At 37.7% G+C, this 22,589-nt stretch overlaps 1 protein-coding gene across 2 annotated transcripts in view; it reads right to left on the bottom strand.

Annotated features, from left to right (window-relative positions):
- Positions 1–550: 550 nt before the first annotated feature.
- Positions 551–22,589, bottom strand: part of LOC106083240 (uncharacterized) — a 440,964-nt gene continuing 418,925 nt past the window's right edge. Inside the window, exons 4-7 of one of the 2 annotated variants that reach the window (XM_013246152.2) lie at positions 21,651–21,786; positions 15,491–15,756; positions 11,087–11,222; positions 551–11,023 (exon numbers count right to left, since the gene is read on the bottom strand). In XM_013246152.2, coding sequence (XP_013101606.2) covers positions 10,416–11,023; positions 11,087–11,222; positions 15,491–15,756; positions 21,651–21,786 — 1,146 coding nt within the window. In that variant the 3' untranslated portion in view covers positions 551–10,415. Of the gene's footprint in view, positions 11,223–15,490; positions 15,757–21,650; positions 21,787–22,589 lie in introns of both variants that reach the window. The other variant, XM_013246151.2, reaches the window with a different exon arrangement.

Raw genomic sequence — 22,589 nt, 5'->3', positions numbered from 1 at the left:
TTCGTCCGATTTAGCTGAAACTTTGCACATGGTGTTCTGTTGTGACTTCCAATAACTGTGCTAAGTACTGTCCACTACGGAAAGACATTTTCCTCACAAATCCAACGATGTCCGAAAAATTCTGAAGTGTACTGTCCAAATCGGTCTAGAACCTGATATAGCTTCCATTTAAACCGATCTCCCGATTTGACTTCTTCAACCCTTACAAGCCGCAACTTTTGTCCAATTTAGTTGAAATTTTGCATATAGTATTCCGTTATGACTCTCAACAACTGAGCCAAGTACGGTCCTATCGTTCTATAGACAGATCGGCTCCCATATTTTAGCAGAATCCATGATGGTGGGTTCCCGAGATTCGGCTCGTCCGAACTTAGCAAGCTGTTACTTGTTTCAACCTAACATAACCTTAAGACATACTCGCAAGAAATGTTAAACATTTCAACATAAAGAAGAATGAATCTTTAAGTTTCGTGAGCTTATAGCTAGTATCCCATTATACTTACTTAACCCAATTCATGACTTTGAAGACTTGAAATTAAAAAACAAATAATTGACATTTTTTCTTGAAACAAATATTTATTTAGTAAATTTTTGTTTTAATTTTATCGTTATTATTTTTATTTTTGATTTAAGTGACTTCCATCGGTTTTGTTTTTGTAATACATTGAATTTTCTCATTTAGTTTGGTTGTGTTGTCATTATTCAATAATTAATTAATTAAATTGTATGCTTAATTAGATTTGATATATGCATATATTACTTTGTTATCATTTCTTTAATGCTATTACCTCAAATATTTACACAATTTTCAATTGTAGAGTTTTTGTTCTTTTTTTTCTTTTCTTTATGTTTGTATGTAAATGTATCATCAGAATAGTAATAAAATAATTATGTTCGGTGTTTTGTGTGTATGAAGAAATGTTCTTTAATTTTAAGAGTTTTTGTTTGGGCTTCGCTTTGTGGTTTTATATGGCAAGTTGACCTTAATGCTTAAAAAAGAACGAATATACACTTATACACTAATATACAGGTATTTTTTTTCACATCTTATTGGGTTTTTGTTTTATAAATTTTCCGTGTTGGTTTTTTTTCTTAGTGGCGGATTTGATTTCGAGATTAATTAAAATACATGCTATATTCTATGTTTTATTTAATTTACAAGTTTTTGTTTTTTTTGGTATTTTTGCATCGTAATTTTTGATAAATGTAAATAAGTGGTTGATTCTCTAGCGAAAAAGGAAGTCTTAGCTATTGTTTTGTATTCGAGAGCAAGTTGTGACTATTTTTAAGTAAGGGAATTCCAATTGGTGAGTTTATTTGCTTTGGTAAGTTTATATTTATAATGAAATCATACTATGTAAGAGAGTGTCTCGAAAAGAAAAGAAAAATCACATATTCTGCCATAATTACAAAGTTACTCAACCATCCCCTGACATTTCTCTACGGTGTTCCAATTTATTTACAAGTTCACAATATTGGAAAAACATTTTCTTCCTAAGTGCATTCAATATTTTTGTTGTGTAATTATAGCAAAATATATGGAATGTTTTTAGTAAGAGCTTGCAAATAAGTTTTTTTTTTATTTCAAATGTAATTGTGTTTTTTTTTTTTTTTTGATATAAACTATTATGTAAAATTTAGTATTATGAATTATTTCCTATAAAACAGAAATGAACATTTTGGAAATTATTTAGTTTCAATTACAAAAAGGCATTATGCATTATGAGTTATTTTGTTGCAATTGTACAATAGACATAATCCAAATATAAATATTGTATTTTTTCTCCTTTGTTTTAAGTAAAAAAAAACTTTGGCAATTCTTTTTAGTTCTATTTAATGTTACGATATGTTTTTGTTAATAATTTAAGACTTTTTGTTTTATATCTTCTACTAGCCCATGGATGAAAAGTTTGTGTTCGTTATTAGTTTTGAAATAATAACAGGAACTATATCCTGAAAATGTTTAAAACGAATGCCAAAATTATGTTGAAGAGGCTACAAAGGAAATGTGAAACGGATATTGTTTATTACCATTTCTTCACAACTGGAGGAATAACAAATATGGACAAGAATAGTAATATGATTTTATTGAAATACCTTCAATGAAAGTCAAGTAAGGAAAGACTAATTAAATCAAAGTCGTACTGCTACTCATTGTATTGAATTAGAGCAGAATATCGAATGCAGAATACATATGACAGCTTTTTCTGCTGGCCCAAATGAAAGTAAAATATATTTTTTTTCGGTAAACGAGATAAAACGAGCAAAAACAAGTAAAACGGCATTATGTTCGGCCAGGCCGAACTTTGGATACCCACCACCTCGGGTATATATGGAAACCCCCTTTTGTCACAATCCGATGAAAATTGGATAAGTTATACATTGAAATTCGACACGGATATGGAGTCACTGTTGAATTTTTTATTTCAAATTTCAACAAAATTGGGTAATAAACAAAGCTTTTATGAGCTTCAGACCCTTAATCAGCACTTTGGTCTATATGACAAATGCAAATTTTAACCATGAACATTCCACTAAGGAACAGGGGCAAACTTCTCACCTATCAATGAGTGCATTCCAATTCAAGTTTAAGCTCAATGATAAGGGGCCGTGACGCAGTGCGACACCTCTTTGGAGAGAAGTTTTATATGGTCTATATGACAGCTATATCTAAACACAGTTTGATCTTCACCATATTTGGGTCGGATGCCCGGTGGCCTAAAAATACGTAAGGTTTCAAATTTCAGCCAAATCAGGTAATAAATAGAGCTTTTATGGGCTTCAGGCCCTTTATCGGAAGATCGGTCTAAGCAAATGCAAAATTTTTCCCATGAACATGCCACTAAGAAACTTGGGCAAACTTCTGACATATCAATGAGTGCAGTCTGGATCAAGTTTTTTAAGCTCGATGATAAGGGACCTCCTTTTTATAGCCGAGTCCGAACGGCGTGACGCTGTGCGACTTATCTTTGGAGAAAAGTTTGACATGGCATTAAGTACCTTACAAATGTTGCCAGCATTATGAGGGGAAAACCACCGCTGAAAATTTTTTCTGATCGTCTCACCAGAATTCGAACCTAGGCGTTTAGCGTCACAGGCGGACATGCTAACCTCTGCGCTACGGAGGCCTCCGGTCTATATGGCATCTATATCTAAATATAGTCTGAACCACATTTGGGTCCTATGTTAGAACTAAACTACTCAATGTTTTAAATTTCAGCGAAATCGGTTAAAAAATAAAACTTTTATGGGCTTTAGACCCTTTATCGGGAGATCGGTCTATATGGCAGCCATATCTAAATATAGTCCGAACTGAACCACATTTGGGTTCTATGTTAGGACTAAAACTACTCACTGTTACGAATTTCAGCGAAATCGGATGAAAAATAAAGCTTTTATGGGCTTTAGACCCTTAATCGGGAGATCGGTCTATATATATACCTAAATATAGTCCGATTTGATCCATATTTTGGGTCAGATATTAGGATGCTTCAAATAACCCTCTGTTTCAAATTTCAGCGAAATCGGGTTATAAATAAAGCTTTTATGGGCTTCAGACCCTTTATCGCCAGATCGGTCTATATGACAGCTATATATAAATATAGTCCGGTATGAACCATATTTGGGTCAGATGGCGGGAGGCCTAAAACTACTCACTGTTACAAATTTCAGCAAAATCGGATGAAATATAAAGCATTTATGGGCAATAGACCCTTTATCGGAAAATCGGTCGTTATAGCAGCTATATCCAAATATGGTTTGATTGGCCCGTTAAAGAACTTAACCAGTGTGCATCAAAAATACGTGTCTGAGCCGAACTTCAGTTCAATATCTCAAGGCTCTAGAGTGATTACAACAGACGGACGGACAGACACACGGACATCGTTAAATCTTCTTAGACTTTTACGACAATCCGACATATATTTATATACTTTGTAGGGTCGGAAATTGATATTTCGATGTGTTGCAAATGGAATGACTAAATGAATATACCCCCTATCCTACGATGGTGGGTATAAAAATATGTTCAAAACGTATTATCAAACGTAAATTATCCAAAATCTGACGAACATAAATATGGGAGCTATATGCTAATCTGAACCGATTTCGAGAAAACTTTATAGATATCGTGGTAGTCGTCGAAGAAAACGTTGTGTACAATTTTGGCAAGAGTGGTCAATTAATGCGCTTGTAGTGGTTCTAGGAATGGAAATCGGGCGATATACATGTATAGCAGCTATATTGAACCCTTAACCGATTTCCATGAAATTTCATGGTAACATTAGGAGTTAGAAGAAAATTCTTTCTGCAAAATTTCGAGAGAATCGGTTGACAAATGACCATTTTATTGCATTATTACTGCAAATCGGACGAACATATATATGGGAGCTATATCTAAATCTGAACCGATTTCGACCGAAGTTTATAGATATTGTGGAAGTCGACAAAGATAGCGTTGTACAAAATTTTTGGGAAGATTGGTCAATAAATACGCTTTTAGTGGCTCTAGGAGTGAAAATCGGGCGATATATGAATGGCAGTTATATCTAACACTAAACCGATTTCTATGAAATTAACCGGTAATATCGAAAGTCATAACAAAATTCTTCCTGCCAAATTTCGAGAGAATCGGTTGACAAATGACCTTTTTATTGCATTATTACTACAAATCGGACGAACGTATATATGGGAGCTATATCTAAATCTGAACCGATTTCTATGAAATTAACCAGTAATGTCGAAAGACATAAGAAAATTCTCCCTGCCCAATGTCGAGAAAATCGGTTAATAATAGACCATTTTATTGCATTGTTACTGTAAATCGGACGAACATATATATGGGAGCTATATCTGAATCTGAACCGAATTCGAGAAAACTTTATAGATATTGTAATAGTCGCCGAGGAAAGCGTTGTACAAAGTTTTGGGAAGATTGGTCAATAAATGCGCTTGCAGTGGCTATATGAGTAAAAATCGGGCAATATAAATATATATGAGAGCTATAACTAAATCTGAACCGATTTCTATGAAATTCACTGGGACATACCCGCTGAACTATTTAAGACCGGAGGCGAAACGCTGATAAGGCGTATGCAACAGCTTATCTGCGCAATCTAGCTAGACGAACGCATACCCGATGATTGGAACCTCAACATATTTTGTCCCGTATACGAGAAAGGAGACAAGACGGAATGTGCCAACTACACATACAAGATACTCTCGAGCGTACTGTGTTAAAAATTAAAATTAATTGGGCCCTATCAATGCAGCTTTAGACCTGGTAAATCCCCCCTAGACCATATATTCACACTGCGCCAAATCCTAGAAAAGACCCAAGAAGGACAAATCAACACCTACCATCTCTTTGTTGACTACAAAGCCGAATTCGATAGCCCTTTACGTTCAAAGGTATTTCAAGCCATGTCTGAGTTTGGTATCCCTGCAAAAGTAATAAGACTCTGCAGGATGTCACTTGCTGATACGCGTTCCTCAGTAAGAATAGGAAAGAACCTCTCCGAACCATTTAATACCAAACGAGGTTTTAGACAAGGAGACAGCCTATCGTGTGATCTCTTTAATATCCACATGCTACTCGCCTATGCCGACGACATCGATATCAATGGTCGGTCACCGGAAGTAGTAACCGCAGCCTTTGAAAGAATCAAAAGAGGGTCAGTGAAAATGGGTCTGGCAGTAAATGGAGATAAAATGAAATGGATGTTTTTAATTCCCAAGAAGCCTTGCACAACCCAGCAGATAAAAGAGGATGGAGAAAGTTGGGAACCACAACTTTGAGACAGTCAGTAACTTTATCTACCTCAGCACAGCTGTAACCAAAACGAATGACTCCAGTTTTGAGATTAAACGAAGAATAATACTGTCAAACAGATGCTACTTTGGACTATGTAAGCAGTTTAGAAACAAGGCCAGCTCTCGACAGACGAAGATTACACTATACAAGACACTGATACTATCCGTGCTGTTATATGGTTCTGAAGCATGGGTACTTGGGAAGCAGATGAGGCAGTGCTTGGAGTGATTGAGAGAAAGAATCTTCGTCAAATATATGGATCAGTTTGCGTTAATGGAGAATATAGGCGACGTATGAAGCACGAGCTGTTAGAGCTGTATGACGACGATAGCATAGTTACACGCATCAAAACACAACGGCTGCGTTGGCTAGGTCATGTTGTCAGAATGGATGAAGAAGCTCCAGCAAAGAAGTCTTTTGAAGGCAAACACGGTGGTACACACAACCCGGGAAGACCAAATGCCCGATGGAAAGATCAAGTTGTGGGAAACACCTCGAAACTTGGTGTCAGAGATTTTAGAATGAGCGCAGAAGATAAACAAACAAAAACTAAACATAAAACATCAAGAGATATATTGCGGATCGATGGATGTATCAGGACTACATCAGGGAATGGGTTCTTATTAGTCAATATGGGAAATTTAATGGCCACGTTTTATAGAGTGGTGGTCATAATAAGCTATTCAACAAGAAATCGATCATGTGCCAAATTCTAAAGAACCAAGACTTGGATACCACCAAAAAATTTCAGTTTTTAATTTTATTTTGAAGAAATTCAATCGGCTTATGACCAGTGCTGCCACTCAAGAAATTAATTTCCTACCAAACTTTAAGAAAAATCCTTCCAAAACCTTCCAAATGTTCGACAAGGCAAAAATGCGGTATATGTTTCTATACACACCACCTAAAAGTTGGCTATTTAGCTATTCCTTTTGCAACACATCAAATTATACATTTTCAAACTTTCAAAGTTTACACATTACATTGTCGATTATTAAAATCTCTCTATTGAACTTTAGGTTCAAAGATGGTCTATATCTTAATATACAATAGCACCATTTATACCAATCTCCTGATAAGACATTTTGAGTTTATAAAAGTCGTTTAAATTATTACGTTGATTTCAATGAACATCGGTGGCGAATTTAGATGAATCGATCTCCCGATTTAAGAGTTTGTTCCCCGAAATAAGCTTTTACTAACCATTTTCGCCGTTACTGTAAGTTTCATACACCCTTCAACATCTGAGTATGTACTAGATCCGAACATATTTGTATTCAGCTGCCATATTGCCCTATTTTTCGATTGAAGGCATTGAACAGGTGAAATTTGAACGCACAAAAGCCGCATTTCTTACCTAGAATTTACAAAATTTGAAAGAGATCCTTTTACACTCGTACCACTTACTGTCAATATCAGAGCTTACGCCTTTTTTTTCTAAAATTTGAAGCAGTAAGATGCCATGTATCAGCATTTGGCTCTCAAAATCTATGATTTTATTTTGTACTCTTGTACACACAAAAAAAAAAAAAATTTTTAAAACAACAACTTTTGTTAAAAAACGACGACGAAATTTGTTAATTTTCCTGCAACAAATTATTTTGAATTTCAACGACCCAAAGTACAAATTTATTATTGAAAGGGACTATGTTTAAGCCAAAATATAGCAACAGTATGTCCATAAGCAAAACAAAAAACAATTTAACCAACCATCCATCATATGTGAATTTGCTACTCTAGCTTTGGCGTGGTGGAGTTTTGTACTTTCTTTTGTTGGGCCCGTGCTGCTTGCCTCGTTCGTTCTCTCCTTTGCTCTCTCTTTTTTTTTCTCTGTCACTCTCTCTACGCATGATTTGAACTCATGTTTTCATGTTCGGTAGTCTTGCTCTAGCCTATCGACATCCCTTTATTCCTGATGAAATAACTCAATAAGCATTATTGCACAGCAACAAAAGTCTCAAGCCATTGTTATGCAGAGGTTACCATGTCCGCCTATGAAGCTGAACACTTGCGTTCGAATACTGGCGAGAACATCATGAACACTTTCAGCGGTGATTATCCTCTCCTTATGCTGGCGACATTTGGGAGGTTCTGTACCATTTGGTATGGCAGCCATGTAAAAACTTCTCCACAAAGAGGTGTTGTACTGCGTCACGCCGTTCGGACTCGGCTATAACAAGGAGGTCCCTTATCATTGAGCTTCAAATTAAATCGGACTGCACTCATTGATATGTGAGAAGTTTTTGCCCCAATTCCCTAATGGAATGTTCATGGGCAAATTTGCATTTGCAATAAAATTCGATTTAAAACAAGTAAGAGCGTGCCAAATTCGGCCGGGTCGAATCTTATATACCCTCCATTATGGATGGCATTTATCGAGTTCTATGCTCGGTATCTCTTTTTAGGCAAACAAAGAATATTGAATAAGATCTGTTATGCTATTGGAGCTATATCAAGTTGAAGTCCGATTCGGACCACAAATGAATGCATTGTGTAATATTTCAGTTCACTCGGATATGAATTACGCCTTGTAGGGGCTCACGAAGCTAAATCGGAAGATAGGTTTATATGGGAGCTGTATCAAGCTATTGATCAATTCAGACCATATTAGAGACGTATGTTGAAGGTCATGAGAGAAGCCGTTCTATAAAGCGGATGAGAATTGTGCCCTCTAGTGGCTCAAGAAGTCAAGATCCCATATCGATTTATATGGCAGCTATATCAGGTTCTATACCGATTTACGCCATACTCAGCACAGTTATTGGAAGTTATAACAAAACACATCATGCAAAATTTCAGTCAAATCGGATGAGAATTGCTCGCTCTATTGGCTCAAGAAGTCAAGATCCCAGGTCGGTTTATATGGCAGCTGTACCAGATTATGAACGGATTTTAATCATACTTAACACAGTTGTTGGAAGTGTGATCAAGATCCCATATCGATTTATATGGCAGCTATATCAGGTTCTATACCGATTTACGCCATACTCAGCACAGTTATTGGAAGTTAAAACAAAACACCCCATACAAAATTTCAGCCAAATCGGATTGCGCGATCTATTGGCTCAAGAATTCAACATTCAAGTTCGGTTTAAATGGCAGCTATACCAGATTATGAACCGATTTTAATCATACTTAGCACAGTTTTTGGAAGTGATACCAAAACACTACGTTCAGTTAACTCGGGCGAGAATTGCGCCCCCTAGAGGCTGAAGATGTCAAGACCCAAGATCGGTATATATGACAGCTATATCAAAACATTGACCGATTTGAACCATGCAAAGTGCAGTTGTTGGAAGTGATACCAAAACACCACCTGCAAAATTTCAGTCAAATCGGAGAATTGCGCCCTCTAGAGGCTCAAGAAGTCAAAACCCTATATCGGTCTATATGGCAGCTATATCAAAGCATGGACCGATTTGGTCCATTTAAAATACCAACCGATCTACACTAATAACAAGTATTTGTGCAAAATTTCAGGCGGCTAGCTTTACTCCTTCGAAAGTTAGCGTGATTTCGACAGACAGACGGACGGACGGACATGGCTAGATCGCATATTTTTGTCTCAGACGCATATTTTGAGGTGTATGTTGAGGTGTATGTTGAGGTGTATGTTGAGGTGTATATTGAGGTGTATGTTGAGGTGTATGTTGAGGTGTATGTTGAGGTGTATGTTGAGGTGTATGTTGAGGTGTCCCTGCGACCATACCATGTTATGGCGCCTTATATGAGCTGGGTTCTTTACCGATCTACTCCTATATCATTCCATTTTGTTTCCAAAGTAACTTTAAAGGCATTCTAAAATTTTCAGGCATAGTACACGATATATTAATTCAAAACTAAACAAACGTTACACAATTTTTTTTTCTTCTGGCAAAGTTTTGCATGACGTTGCGTCATTTTGTTCTTATTACAGTTGTAAAAATTGATTTTGATTATTTAGACTACCTAAGTTAACTTAAACGCTATATTTTGAAGATGGTTTTGTTTTGTTTTGTGTTTTTTTTTCAGAGATAGAGAGACAAAAAACAAATAGTAGATCCAATTCCATGGACCACTCACACAAATACACATAAAGGATTTATGGCTTAGAGTACAACATGTTTTCCGTTTTGATTTAATTTAAATTTTCAGTTGTGTAAATTTTAGGTTTTTTTTTCTTTACCCACTGCTTAACTCTATATTTTCAATATGGCAATTTTTTCTCTTAGGGAAGGGGGTGTGATTTTAAAACTCTTAAAATTTAACAAATTCTATGTACATTTGTTTCTGAATTTTATTGAAACTTAAGTTGCATGCATGGAAATAAAAAAGTTTTTCCCATCCATTTTTATATGCATACATATTTTTTTTTTGGTACGATTTTTGTTTTTTTTTTTTTACTTTTTCAGATTCTTTTGCTTGAAATTATAAATACACGAGACTGATAAGGAACTAAAAACTAAATTCTAAACTTTTGCTTTATGCCATTGAATGTGAATTACTTCCCATCAGGAGCAAATGTTTTCTAACATTAAATTAGAAATAGCGAACAAAAAATTGTGCCATTGCTACTGCTGATTCTTGCATTGGAAGTTTAGTAGTATTCAATTTAATTAAATAGCTACCTTGATGCTAAGCTTACGGTTGGTCGTGGAGCTGACGATGATGATGATAATGATGGTGAGGCATACAAAGACGATGACAATGTCGGGCTAGTCTCTTGGGCACAGCATGAGACCGCTAACATTTTTTCAAGGGAAACGGATGTTGTCACATTAAGTGTGTGCTGAAGGAGGATGGAAGTTGTGGCTGTTGGTTCTGTCAAGATTATTGGCAGACATGATGTTTCCTTATTAGAATGCATTTCGTTTGATAAAGTTCTGTCAACTTGTCTCCTTGGCAGTCTGCTGTTTTGCTGTTTGCCTCCAACTTTCAGGGAGTTGCAATTGTTGTCTACGACATCCTTGTGCTCATCCTTGCCGACATCTTCGTTTTTAGCTTCCTTTCGTTCGTCTTTTATTTTGCTATCTTGAATGTCATAACTTGATTTGTTAGCTATTTCCGGCAGTTGAGTTGAGTTTTTTCTGCTGCCGTTGGGTTTCGTTTTCATTACGACTCCATTGAAGTGGAGTTGTTCGAAGCAACCACTTGATGTTAGTAGAGCCATGACTATCAGCAATAATAGCGTTGCTGGCTTTATGGTTGTCAATGCTGAGTCCGTTTTATTGGCTGCATTTGGTTGAATGAAAAACGATAAAATTTTGGTAACAAAACTTTCCCGCAATGACATACCTTGGACGGGGTCAGCGCGTGAATTACTGGCGTACACTGTTTCACGGGATTCTAAGACGGGCGCCTTTTGTGGGCGATCGCCTTCAACAGACTCCTCGTTGCTTCGCCAATAGAATGTTGACAATGATGCAACACACTGTAAAGGAAAAAAGAAATTTGGAATTTAAAAAAAAAAGTTAATTCAAAGTATCCCAAAAAAACTACCGCAAATCGGTAGATTGATGTATATACAGGCCCATCTGGACCATATTTCTAACGAAAATGCACACTATCTACCAGTCTTATACTATTCACTTTTAAAAATATTAGCGAAATCGAGTAGGTTAGGTTTGGTTAAAAAGAGGGTGTGGAAATAAATCCACTCCATACCACTGTGGCCGTATACCTAAGCCAGTAATCGGCTTGCTGTGCGCTCTAAATGTTAAAAAGTAACCTCAACTAGTTCTATGCGCGGTATCTCTTTTTAGGCAAACAAAGAATATTGAATAAGAACTGTTATGCTATTGGAGCCATATCAAGTTATAGTCCGATTCGGACCATAAATGAATGCTGAACATTGTAGAAGTCATTCTATAATATTTAAGTTCATTCGGATAACAATTGCGCCTTGAAGGGGCTCAAGAAGCAAAATCGGGAGATCGGTTTATATTGGTGCTGTATCAAGCTATTAATCGATTCAGACCATATTAGACAAGTATGTTGAAGGTCATGAAAGAAGCCGTTGTACAAAATTTCTGCCAAATCGGATGAGAATTGAGCCCTCTAGAGGGTCAAGAAGTCACGATTCCAGATCGGTTTATATGGCAGCTATATCAGGTTATGGACCGACTTGAACCATTTTCAATACAGTTATTGGAAGTCATAACGAAACACCTCATGCAAAATTTAAGCTAAATGGGATGAGAATTGCGCGCTTTATTGGCTCAAGAAGTCAAGATCCAAGAACGGTTTATATGACAGATATACCAGATTATGAACCGATTTGAATCATACTTAATAGAGTTATTGGAAGTCATAACAAAACACCTTATGCAAAATTTCAGTCAAATCGGACGAGAATTGCGCCCTCTAGAGGCTCAAGAAGTCAAGACCGAAGATCAGTTTATATGGCAGCTACATCAAAACATGGACCGATTTGGCCCATTTACAATCCCAACCGTAAAAAGCATTTGTGCAAAATTTTAAGCGGCTAGCTTTACTCCTTCGAAAGTTAGCGTGCTTTCGACAGACAGACGAACGGACGGACGGACAGACGGACGTACATGGCTGGATCGACTGAAAATGACATGACGATCAAGAATATATACACTTTATGCGAGACAGCCCGAGTTTAGTGCAAATGCTGTGGGCGTCCGATCGTCATCAGCCTCTCAAAAAACCTGAGAGCAAGGTATTTTAATACCCACCACCGAAGGATAGATGTCTATTCATTTTGTCATTCTGTTTGCAACACATCAAAATATCCATTTCCGACCCTAAAATTATATATATATTCTTGATCGTCGTAAAAATCTAAGACGATCTAGCCATGTCCGTCCGTCTGTCTGTTGAAATCACGCTACAATCGTTAGGAGTAAAAATATTGAGCTGAAACTGTGGACAGATTCTTTTTTTGTCCATAAGCAGGTTAGATGAGCTATATCGGACTGTATCATGAAATAGCCCCCATATAGACCGTTCCACCGATTTAGGGTCTTAGACCCATAGTAGCCATATTTATTATCCGATTTTGCTGAAATTTAGGATAGTGAGTTGCGTTAGGCCACTCGACATTCTTCTTCAATTTGGCCTCGATCGGTTCAGATTTGGTTATAGCTGCCATATAAACCGATCATCCGATTTTGCTGAAATTTGGGACAGTGAGTTGTGTTAGGCCCATCGAAATCCTTCTTTAGGATGGCCCAGATCGGTGCAGATTTGGATATAGACCGATAAATTATGCATTTTCCATCGGATTATGACGAGAGAAGGTTCACATATATACATATATATTCATTATATCATTCCGTTTGCAACACATCGAAATATCTATTTCCGACCCTATAAAGTATATATATTTTTGATCAGCGTAAAAATTTAAGACGATCTCAACATGTCCGTCCGTCTGTCCGTCCGTCTGTTGATATCACGCTACAGTCTTTAAAAATAGAGATATTGTGCTGAAACTTTGCAAAGGTTCTTCTTTTGTCCATAAGCAGGTTAAGTTCGAAGATGGGCGATATCGGACTATATCTTGATATAGCCCCCATGTAAACCAATCCGCCAATAAAAGCCACATTTATTATCTGATTTTGCTGAAATTTGGGACAGTGAGTTGGTTTAGGTCCTTTGACATCCTTCGTTAGTTTGGCCCAGATCGGTTCAGATTTGGTTATAGCTGTCATATAGACCGATCCTCCGATTTAGGGTCTTAGGCCCATAAAATCCAAATTTATTATCCGATTTTGCTGAAATTTAGGACAGTGAGTTATGTTAGGCCCTTCGACATCCTTCATCAATTTGGTCCAGATCGGTCCAGATTTGGATATTACTGCCATATAGACCGATACTCCGATTTGGTTATAGCTGTCATATAGACCGATCCTCCGATTTAGGGTCTTAGGCCCATAAAAGCCACATTTATTATTCGATTCTGCTGAAATTTGGGATAGTAAGTTGTGTTAGGCCCTTCGACATCCTTCTTTGATTTGGCCCAGATCGGTCTAGATTTGGATACAGCTGCCACACAGACCGATCCCTCTATTTAAGGTTTTGGTCCATTAAAGGTGCATTTATTGTCCTATGTCGCCGAAGTTTGGGAAAGTGAGTTAAGTTAAGCCCCTTGACATACTTCTGCAATATGGCACAGATCGGTCCAGATTTGGATATAGCTGCCATATAGACCGATCTTTCGGTTTTAGGTTTTGGCGCCATAAAAAGCGCATTAATTGTCCGATGTCGCCAAAATTTGGGACAGTGAGTTGTGTTAGGCCCTTCGATATCCTTATTCAATTTGGCTCAGATCGGTCCAGATTTGGATACAGCTGCCATATAGACCGATCTCTCGATTTTATGTTTTGGGCCCATAAAAGGCGCATTTATTGTCCGATGTTGCCGAAATTTGGGACAAAGGGTTAAGTCAAGCCTCATATAACTGCCATAGACCGATGTCTCGATTAAAGTCTTGGCTCCAAAAAAAGGCGCATTTATAATCCGATTTCACTGAAATTTGACACATTGACTTATGTTAGGCTTTTCGACATCCATGTTGTATATGGTTCAGATCGGCATATCTTTAGATATAGCTACTAAAAATACCAATATTTTGTTATACACAATTGAACAATGACTTGTACTTATTAGTATTTGGTCTCAATCGGAACATATTTCAATATAACTGCTATGGGACATAAGGTATGACATTTTCACCGGATTTTGATGTAAGGTGGTCTACATATATACCCGAGGTGGTGGGTAGCCGAAGTTCGGCCCGGCCGAACTTAACGCCTTTTTACTTGTTATATAGGTCAGTTGGGATTGTGAATGGGTGAAATCGGTCCACATTTAGATATATTGCCCATATAAACCGATCTTCCGAAAATACTTTTTGAGGCACTAGAGTGCGCAGTTCTTATCCGATTTCGCTGAAATACTACACGAAGTCCTTTCCTATGACCTCCAAGAGATGTACCGTATATGGTTCTATTTGGTCCAAAACCTGAAAAAGCTCCAATAAAAACCGATCTTCCGAATATACTTCTTGAGCCACTAGAGGGCGCAATTCTGATCTGATTTGGCTAAAATTATAGACGAGGACATTTTCTATGACTTCCAGTAGGTGTATCAAGTATGGTTTCAATCTGTTCAAAACTTGATGCAGCTCCCATAGAAACCGATTTCATGAATATACTTCTTGAGTCCATAAAGGACGCAATTTTTATCCGATTTGGTTGAAATATTGCACGAGAACCTTTCCTGCAACCTCCAACAGATACACCGAATATGGTTCTAATTGGTCCAAAACCTTATATAGCTCCCATATAAACAGATCACCCGAATATACTTCTTGAGCCACTAGACGGCGCAATTCTTATTCGATATGGCTAGAATTTTGCACGAGGACTTCTCCTATGGCCGCGTATGGTTCCAATCGGCCTAAAACCTGATATAGCTCCCATATAAACTGATCCCACCAATATTCTTCTTGACCCTCTAAACAGCGCAATTCTTATCCAAGCATGTAAAAAAATCCATGGAGATTTCCTGTTATTGTCCTTTTTTAGCTTATGCCTATAAAGTGAAATCGTCCAAAGAACTTGACAAAGGCGATCCATTGTGGAGGGTATATAAGATTCGGCCCAGAACATAGCACGCTTTTACTTGTTATTTGTAAGCATTCGATTACAGATTTTTTCTCCAACTTACCTTTAATTTCATATCGCCATTGCGGAAATGATGTTGATCAACGCGAAACTGTAAACCCAGCACGGATGTCTCCAAGCCATCTCGACCCGATATTATAGTGTCGTATCTTCGAACTTGATGGGGCTCCGCGGCTTCTCCATTGATAAACCAGGACAATTGGACGGCAGGTTTTGAACGACCAGCAGTACAGTTAATGCGCACAGTATCGCCAATTTGATAGCGTGGTCGGCCACCAGTAATTTTTGGTGCACCTTGATCGGGTAGAGCTAAAAAGAAAAATTAAATCATTAAAATTTGTTTAGCCAAAATAAAGCTACATTTATGTTACTAACGATTAACAAGAACTAGGACGTTAAAAAACCATTTCCAAATCTAGCAAAGGACAATGCTAAACAATTTGCAACCAGTTGGGGATTAGATCAAATGCAAATAAACTCCACATGTATGTTAATATGTCTATATATGGTTTTTAAATGAGTTATTGTTTCCAAGAACATGGATTTTCCCCTTCATGCCTATGGGGTATTCCACGAAAAAAATAAAATAATCTAAAATCTTAAATTAAGATTTGACGGATACTGACATAAAAAAGTAAAAAAAAAGAAAATCTGTACTGCTTGACATTTCAAAGAATGCTAAAAATACTCGCATACGTTAAACCAGTGTGACTTTACACAAACCCTGCACTGTTTGAGGGTTCAAGTTTGTTTTTTTTTCTGGCGGTGTTACGCCTTTCACCCGTTGATTGTAAATTTCTGACATGTTAAAATGGCCAACAACAAAAACTCAAAAGAAATTTCAATATATGATAGTGTCAGTTCACAGGGAGAAATTTGCTGTCATACATTTTTTTTTTCAAAGTAGCTTTTACCCGTTTGTAACACAGCGTGAACCAAGAAAAAGTTTAACTAAATCATTGTATGGCACTGCATGAAAGATTTAAATTTTTGGAAATTCAAGGGATTTTCTGTGGAAATGTGCCAACATTTCAGGTAAATGGAAATTTGTTTTCCAATTTTATTTTGATTGGATTATTAAATAGTGAAAAGATTTATTATGTCGAAAATTTGGTTTAGACAGATATGAGCCTAAGGGAATGTAAGTGGGTTTAATACGCATCAGGTGTTATAACTGGATAATTATGACCAAATTGGAAACATAAAACAACAAAAACAAGTAAAAAGGCGTTAAGTTCGGCCGGGCCGAACTTTGTATACTCAGCACCTCGGACATATATGTAAACCACCTTTCATCAAAATCCGGTAAAAATTTCATACCTGATGTCCCATAGCAGTTCTATCGAAATATGTTCCGATTTGGACCAAATACTAATAAGTACAAGCCATTGTTTAATTGTGTATAACAAAATATCGGTAGTAGCTATATCTAAATACAAACCGATTTGAACCATAAACGACACGGATTCCGAAATGCCTAACATAAGTCACTTTGTCAAGTTTCAGTGAAATCGAATTATAAATGCCCCCTTTATGGGGCCAAGACTTCTAATCGAGATATCGTTCTACATGGCAGCTATATCCAAATCTCGACCGATTTGGGCCAAATTGCAGAGAAATGTTCGAAGAGCCTAACACAACTCAATGTCCTAAATTTCGGCGAAATCGGACAATAAATTCGCCTTTTATGAGCCCAAAACCTTAAATCGAGGGATCAGTCTATATGGCAGCTATATTCAAATCTGGACCGATCTGGGTCAAATAGAGGGGGGATATCGAAGGGCCTAACACAACTTACTGTACCAGATTTCAGCGACATCGGACAAAAAATTCGCCTTTTATGGCCCCAAGACTTAAAACCGAGAGATCGGTGTATATGGCAGCTATATCCAAATCGGGACCGATCTCTGCCATATTGCAAAGGGGCTTAACGTTACTTACTGTCCCAAATTTCGGCAACATCGGACAATAAATGCGCCTTTTAGCGTCCCAAAACCTTAAATCGAGAGACCGCTCTATATGGCGGCTATATCCAAATCTGGACCGATCTGGGCTAAATTAACGAAGGATGTCGAAGGGCCTAACACAACTCACTGTCGCAAATTTCAGCAAAATAGGATAATAAATGTGGCTTTTATGAGCCTAAGACCCTAAATCGTAGGATCTGTCTATGTGTCAGCTATATCCAAAACAGGACCGATCTCGGTCAAATAAAGGGAGGTCAAATAGAGAGGAGGGACGAAGGGCCTAACACAACTTACTTGAGGCCACCGTAGCGCAGAGGTTAGCATGTCCGCCTATGACGCTGAACGCCTGGGTTCGAATCCTGGCGAGACCATCAGAAAAAAATTTCGGCGGTTGTTTTCCCCTCCTAATGCTGGCAACATTTGTGAGTTACTATGAAATGTAAAACGTTTCTCCAAAGAGGTGTCGCACTGCGGCACGCTGTTGGGACTCGGCCATAAAAAGGAGGTCCCTTATCATTGAGCTTAAAACTTAAATCGGACTGCACTCATTGATATGTGACAAGTTTGCCCCTGTTCCTTAGTGGAATGTTAATGGACAAAATTTGCATTTGCAACACAACTTACTGTACCAAATTTCAGCAAAATCGGATAATAAATGTGGCTTTCATGGGCCTAAGACCCTAAATCGGCCGATCGGTCTATATGGGGGTTATTTCAAGATATAGTCCGATATAGCCCATCTTCGAACTTTGCCTATAGACAATAAAAGAATCTGTGCAAAGTTTCAGCTCAATATCTCTATTTTTAAAGTCTGTAGCGTGATTTCAACAGACAGTCGGACGGATATGTCTAGATCGTCTTAGATTTTTTCGCTGATCAAGAATATATATACTTTATAGGGTCGGAAATTGTGGTGGGTATAAAAAAGAAAGAAGTAACAAGTAAAAACGTGCTAAGTTCGGCCAGGCCGAATCTTACATACCCTCCACTATGGATCGCATTTGCCGAGGATATAAGAGAAGTTTTGCTCTGCTATTATTATATTATTACATGTTGAAGACCTGTGTAAAATGTCAGCCAATTCGAATAAGAATTGCGCCCTTGGGGGGCTCAAGAAGTAAAATAGAGAGATCGATTTATATGGGAGCTGTATCGGGCTATAGACCAATTCAGATCATAATAAACACGTGTGTTGATGGTCATGAGAGGATTCGTAGTACATAATTTCAGGCAAATCGGATAATAATTGCGACCTCTAGAGGCTCAAGAAGTCAAGATCCCAGATCGGTTTATATGTCAGCTATATCAGGCTATGGACCGATTTGAACCATACTTGGCACATTTTTTGGATATCATAACAAAACACGTCGTGCAAAATTTCATTCCAATCGGATAAGAATTGCGCACTCTAGAGGCTCAAGAAGACAAGACCCAAGATCGGTTTATATGGCAGCTACATCAAAACATGGACCGATATGGCCCATTTACAATACCAACCGACCTACACTAATAAGAAGTATTTGTGCAAAATTTCAAGCGGCTAGCTTTACTCCTTCGGAAGTTAGCGTGCTTTCGACAGACCGGCGGACGGACATGGCTAGATCGACATAAATCAGGTGAACATTTAGGCTTCTGGGGGCTTAAGAAAATCAAATCCGGGGATCGGTTTATACGCGGGCTCAGTTTATAGACCGACTAGAATCGTACTTGGCATGGATGCAGGAAGTCACGACACAAGTCTTTATTCCATATTTTAGTCAAATTGGATGAAAATTGAGGCTTCTAGGGGCTCAAGAAGTCAAAACCGGGGATAGGTTTATACGGGGGCTATATCAGTGTATAGATAGATATAATCTACCAAACATATATTTAGACCAATCACGACATTATGGGACTTAAATGAAAGGTATTTAGGATAAGAAAACGTATCTGATATCCAATTCTCGGACCAAGTGCTAGGGGATCTCCCAACCCCAAAAACACCCCTGAATCGGATATATTTACCGACCATGCCAATATATGCGAGTAAAATACGAATCTGGTATCCAAATGTGGAACTAAGTTTCTGGGGGTCCTCCTTCCCCCAAAAACACCCTCCAAACAGGACTTATTAACTGACCATGGGAATATGGAGCTTAAATAAAAGGTATTTGAGTGTAAAATACGAATCTGATATCCACATTAGGGACCAAGTTTCTGGGGGTCCACCCCTTCCCCAATACACCCAACCCAAACAGGACTTATTTACTGACCATGGCAATATGGGGCTCAAATAAAAGGAATTTAAGATTAGAAAACGAATTTGATATCCAATTATCAGACCAAGTATTTGGGGGACCATCCCAACCTCCAAAATCGGACAAATTTACGACCATAGCAATATGGGTCCCAAATGAAAGGTCATTGGAAATAAAAAACGAATCTGATATCAATATTCGGGAAAAGAGTTTATGGGGCCAACTCACCTTCATAAAACCACACAAATTGGAAGTATTTGCTGACCATTGCAATATGAGGCTCAAATAAGAAGTTTTTTAGAATAGAACACGAATCTGATATATATTTTCAAAGCCAAGTCACTGAGCGGGGGGATGGGGCCCCCAAAACACCCCCCAAACCGGTCATGTTTGCCGACTATGAAAAAATGGGACTCAAATGAAAGGTATTTGGGAGTAGACCATAAATCTGATACCAATATTCGGGACCAACTGTCTAGGGGACATCCACCACCATAACAACCTCCAAATAGGACGTCTTTGTTCACCAAGACAATGTGGGTCTTCAAGACAGTGGAGCTCGATATTCATATTTTTAGGGCCCATACCCCAAACTGGACATATTTGCAGACTTTTGAATTGAGGAGGAGCAAGGATTGATACCCACCTACGGAACCAATTTTCTGGGGTCTACCCCTTTCCCAAAATACCCCACAAACAGCGATTTTTTACTGACCATCGCAATATGGCGGTGTAATAAAGGTATTTGGGAGTAGAATACGATTTGATAATCATTTTGGGGGTACGCCTCATCCTGTTTGGGGTGCGCCTCATCCTGTAAACTCCCCTTAAACCAATGGCAATATGGTACACCTTCTGTTTGGTGTACGCCTCATCCTGTAAACTCCCCTTAAACCAATGGCAATATGGGGTTTAACTAAATGGAGGAGAGCATGATGCAAATATTTTTTCAGGGCCAAGTGTCTGTGGTCCCCTCGACCCCGAAAACACCACTAAAACAGACATCATGAGAATATCGGTCTAAAATAAAGTATTTTAAGAATGGAGTACAACTTACATTCAAACTTAAACTCGTAGACCAATAAAGATCATATGGGATTCAGATAATTAAATTATTAAACTTTTTTTAAAACGATATACTATTTTCGTAGCATGGTATTTCACTAAAAGCTCTTTCATTGTCGAAAATAAATATTCCAAGGAAAATTTTGTTCCATATAAAGTAAAAGAAGGCGCAGCGGAGCGGGCCCGGTGGAGCTAGTATATATATAAAACTTTTCACATATCAATAAGGGACCTTCTATTTATGGCCGAATCCAAAAGGCGTGCTGCAGTGCGACACCTTTTTGGGGAGAAGTTTTTAATGGCACAGTACGTCACAAATGAGGCCAGTATTTGGAGGGGATAACACAGCTGAAAAATTTTCTGATGTTCTTTCCAGGAGTCGAACCCAGACGTTTATGTTAACCTCTTCGTTACGGCGGCATTCTGTACGTACGTATCTGATATTATTGTTTGGAGCCAATGGTCCGGAGGGTATTGTAAATTAAGTTTTGCACCATTACGGCTCTTTGGAGCCAATGGTCCGGAGGGTATAGCAAATTAAGTTTTGCACCATTACTGCTCTTCTTATTTGGTTCTTGGGGATTTTATATAATGCTCATCTGTTATCAAACTAAACTTCTGAACTATGAAATAAAACCTCAAATTGGTGATTGGTATAATTAGGGGATCATTATTTGACTCAAAAATTAAATGTTCTTGGTAATTATAGAAACAATGGTTTTGGAATTTATTGTATTTCTCATATTATCGAATAAAACCAGTGAATATAATTGCGAATTCGCAGCATGGGATCGGGAGTTTAATTAAATTTTTTTTTCTATTCAAGTTTAACGAAATCATTCATGCATCAATTAAACTGGGCAATGTTGGTGTAAAAATACAACAACAGTTGTTTTGTTTCTTTTCCACAATAGGCAAATTGAATAATACTTACACACAACAACCATATCGCCATGTTCGGTAACGGTTTGAAATGAAGGCGCTTCTCCAGACACCTCACAACGAAATCGCCCTGCCGATTGCAAATTTACTTCGCGTAAGACCACTCGTATATCAGTTGAATTATGAACCTAAAAAGAAAAGGGATTTAAAGAAATTTATAATAATTTAATCAATATCAAAAAAAAAATTGACACTGTCCATGTTTAAATATGAACATGAGGTAACTAATAGAACAACTTTAAATTCTCTAAACTAAAGTTAGTCTGTAGCTCTAGAATAAATGGTTTCAGTATGTAGCTTTTCATTATCAATGGATGTTAGACGATAAGGTTTCGTTCAAAGTTAAACACTACCCGTCGCCATTCCTTGTGGGAGCGTTGCAATGTTTTTGCCGCTTCATACTCTTGCATGCATAGCAACACAGTTAAGTGTATTGCTGGTCTTTTTGACGTTCTGTTCGCGGTAGTTTTACAAATGAACAGCACAACGGCTAAAGAAATTTATTGCTACTCCATTTAGTTAAAGTAGCAAGAGAGAAAAAAAATCTTTTATCTCTCGACAACGTGCTAGAAAATTGGGCTCACATCTCCGCCTCTCGCTATGCTTATTTTTGCCAGGATGTACTGTTGCAGCAACATCAAGGTGAGAACTAGCATAGTTTGTGGTCGGCCTCATACTCGTACCATGCTATGACTAACCATGCTAGTTCATAGTCGGTGTGCCAAGAATTTCGTACTTTCCCTGTCGACGGGCACTTTAACAAGTAAAACTAGACGCACACACTACGAAGCTCATGTGTTCATACAATTCATTGTGGCAATTGCAAATATTCAGACTGCTTCACTATCTGCAAACAATATCATACACCAGTGGCTATCGTCATAGGACAAAACCAGTAACAATCATGTTTCTCTTGTGAACTACTTGAAAA

The sequence above is a fragment of the Stomoxys calcitrans genome, chromosome 3 (genome assembly GCF_963082655.1).
Source record: "Stomoxys calcitrans chromosome 3, idStoCalc2.1, whole genome shotgun sequence".
Classification (NCBI taxonomy): Eukaryota; Metazoa; Arthropoda; class Insecta; order Diptera; family Muscidae; genus Stomoxys; species Stomoxys calcitrans.
The sequence above is the reverse complement of the archived record's forward strand: the minus strand, read 5'-3'. Positions and strand labels throughout refer to the sequence as shown.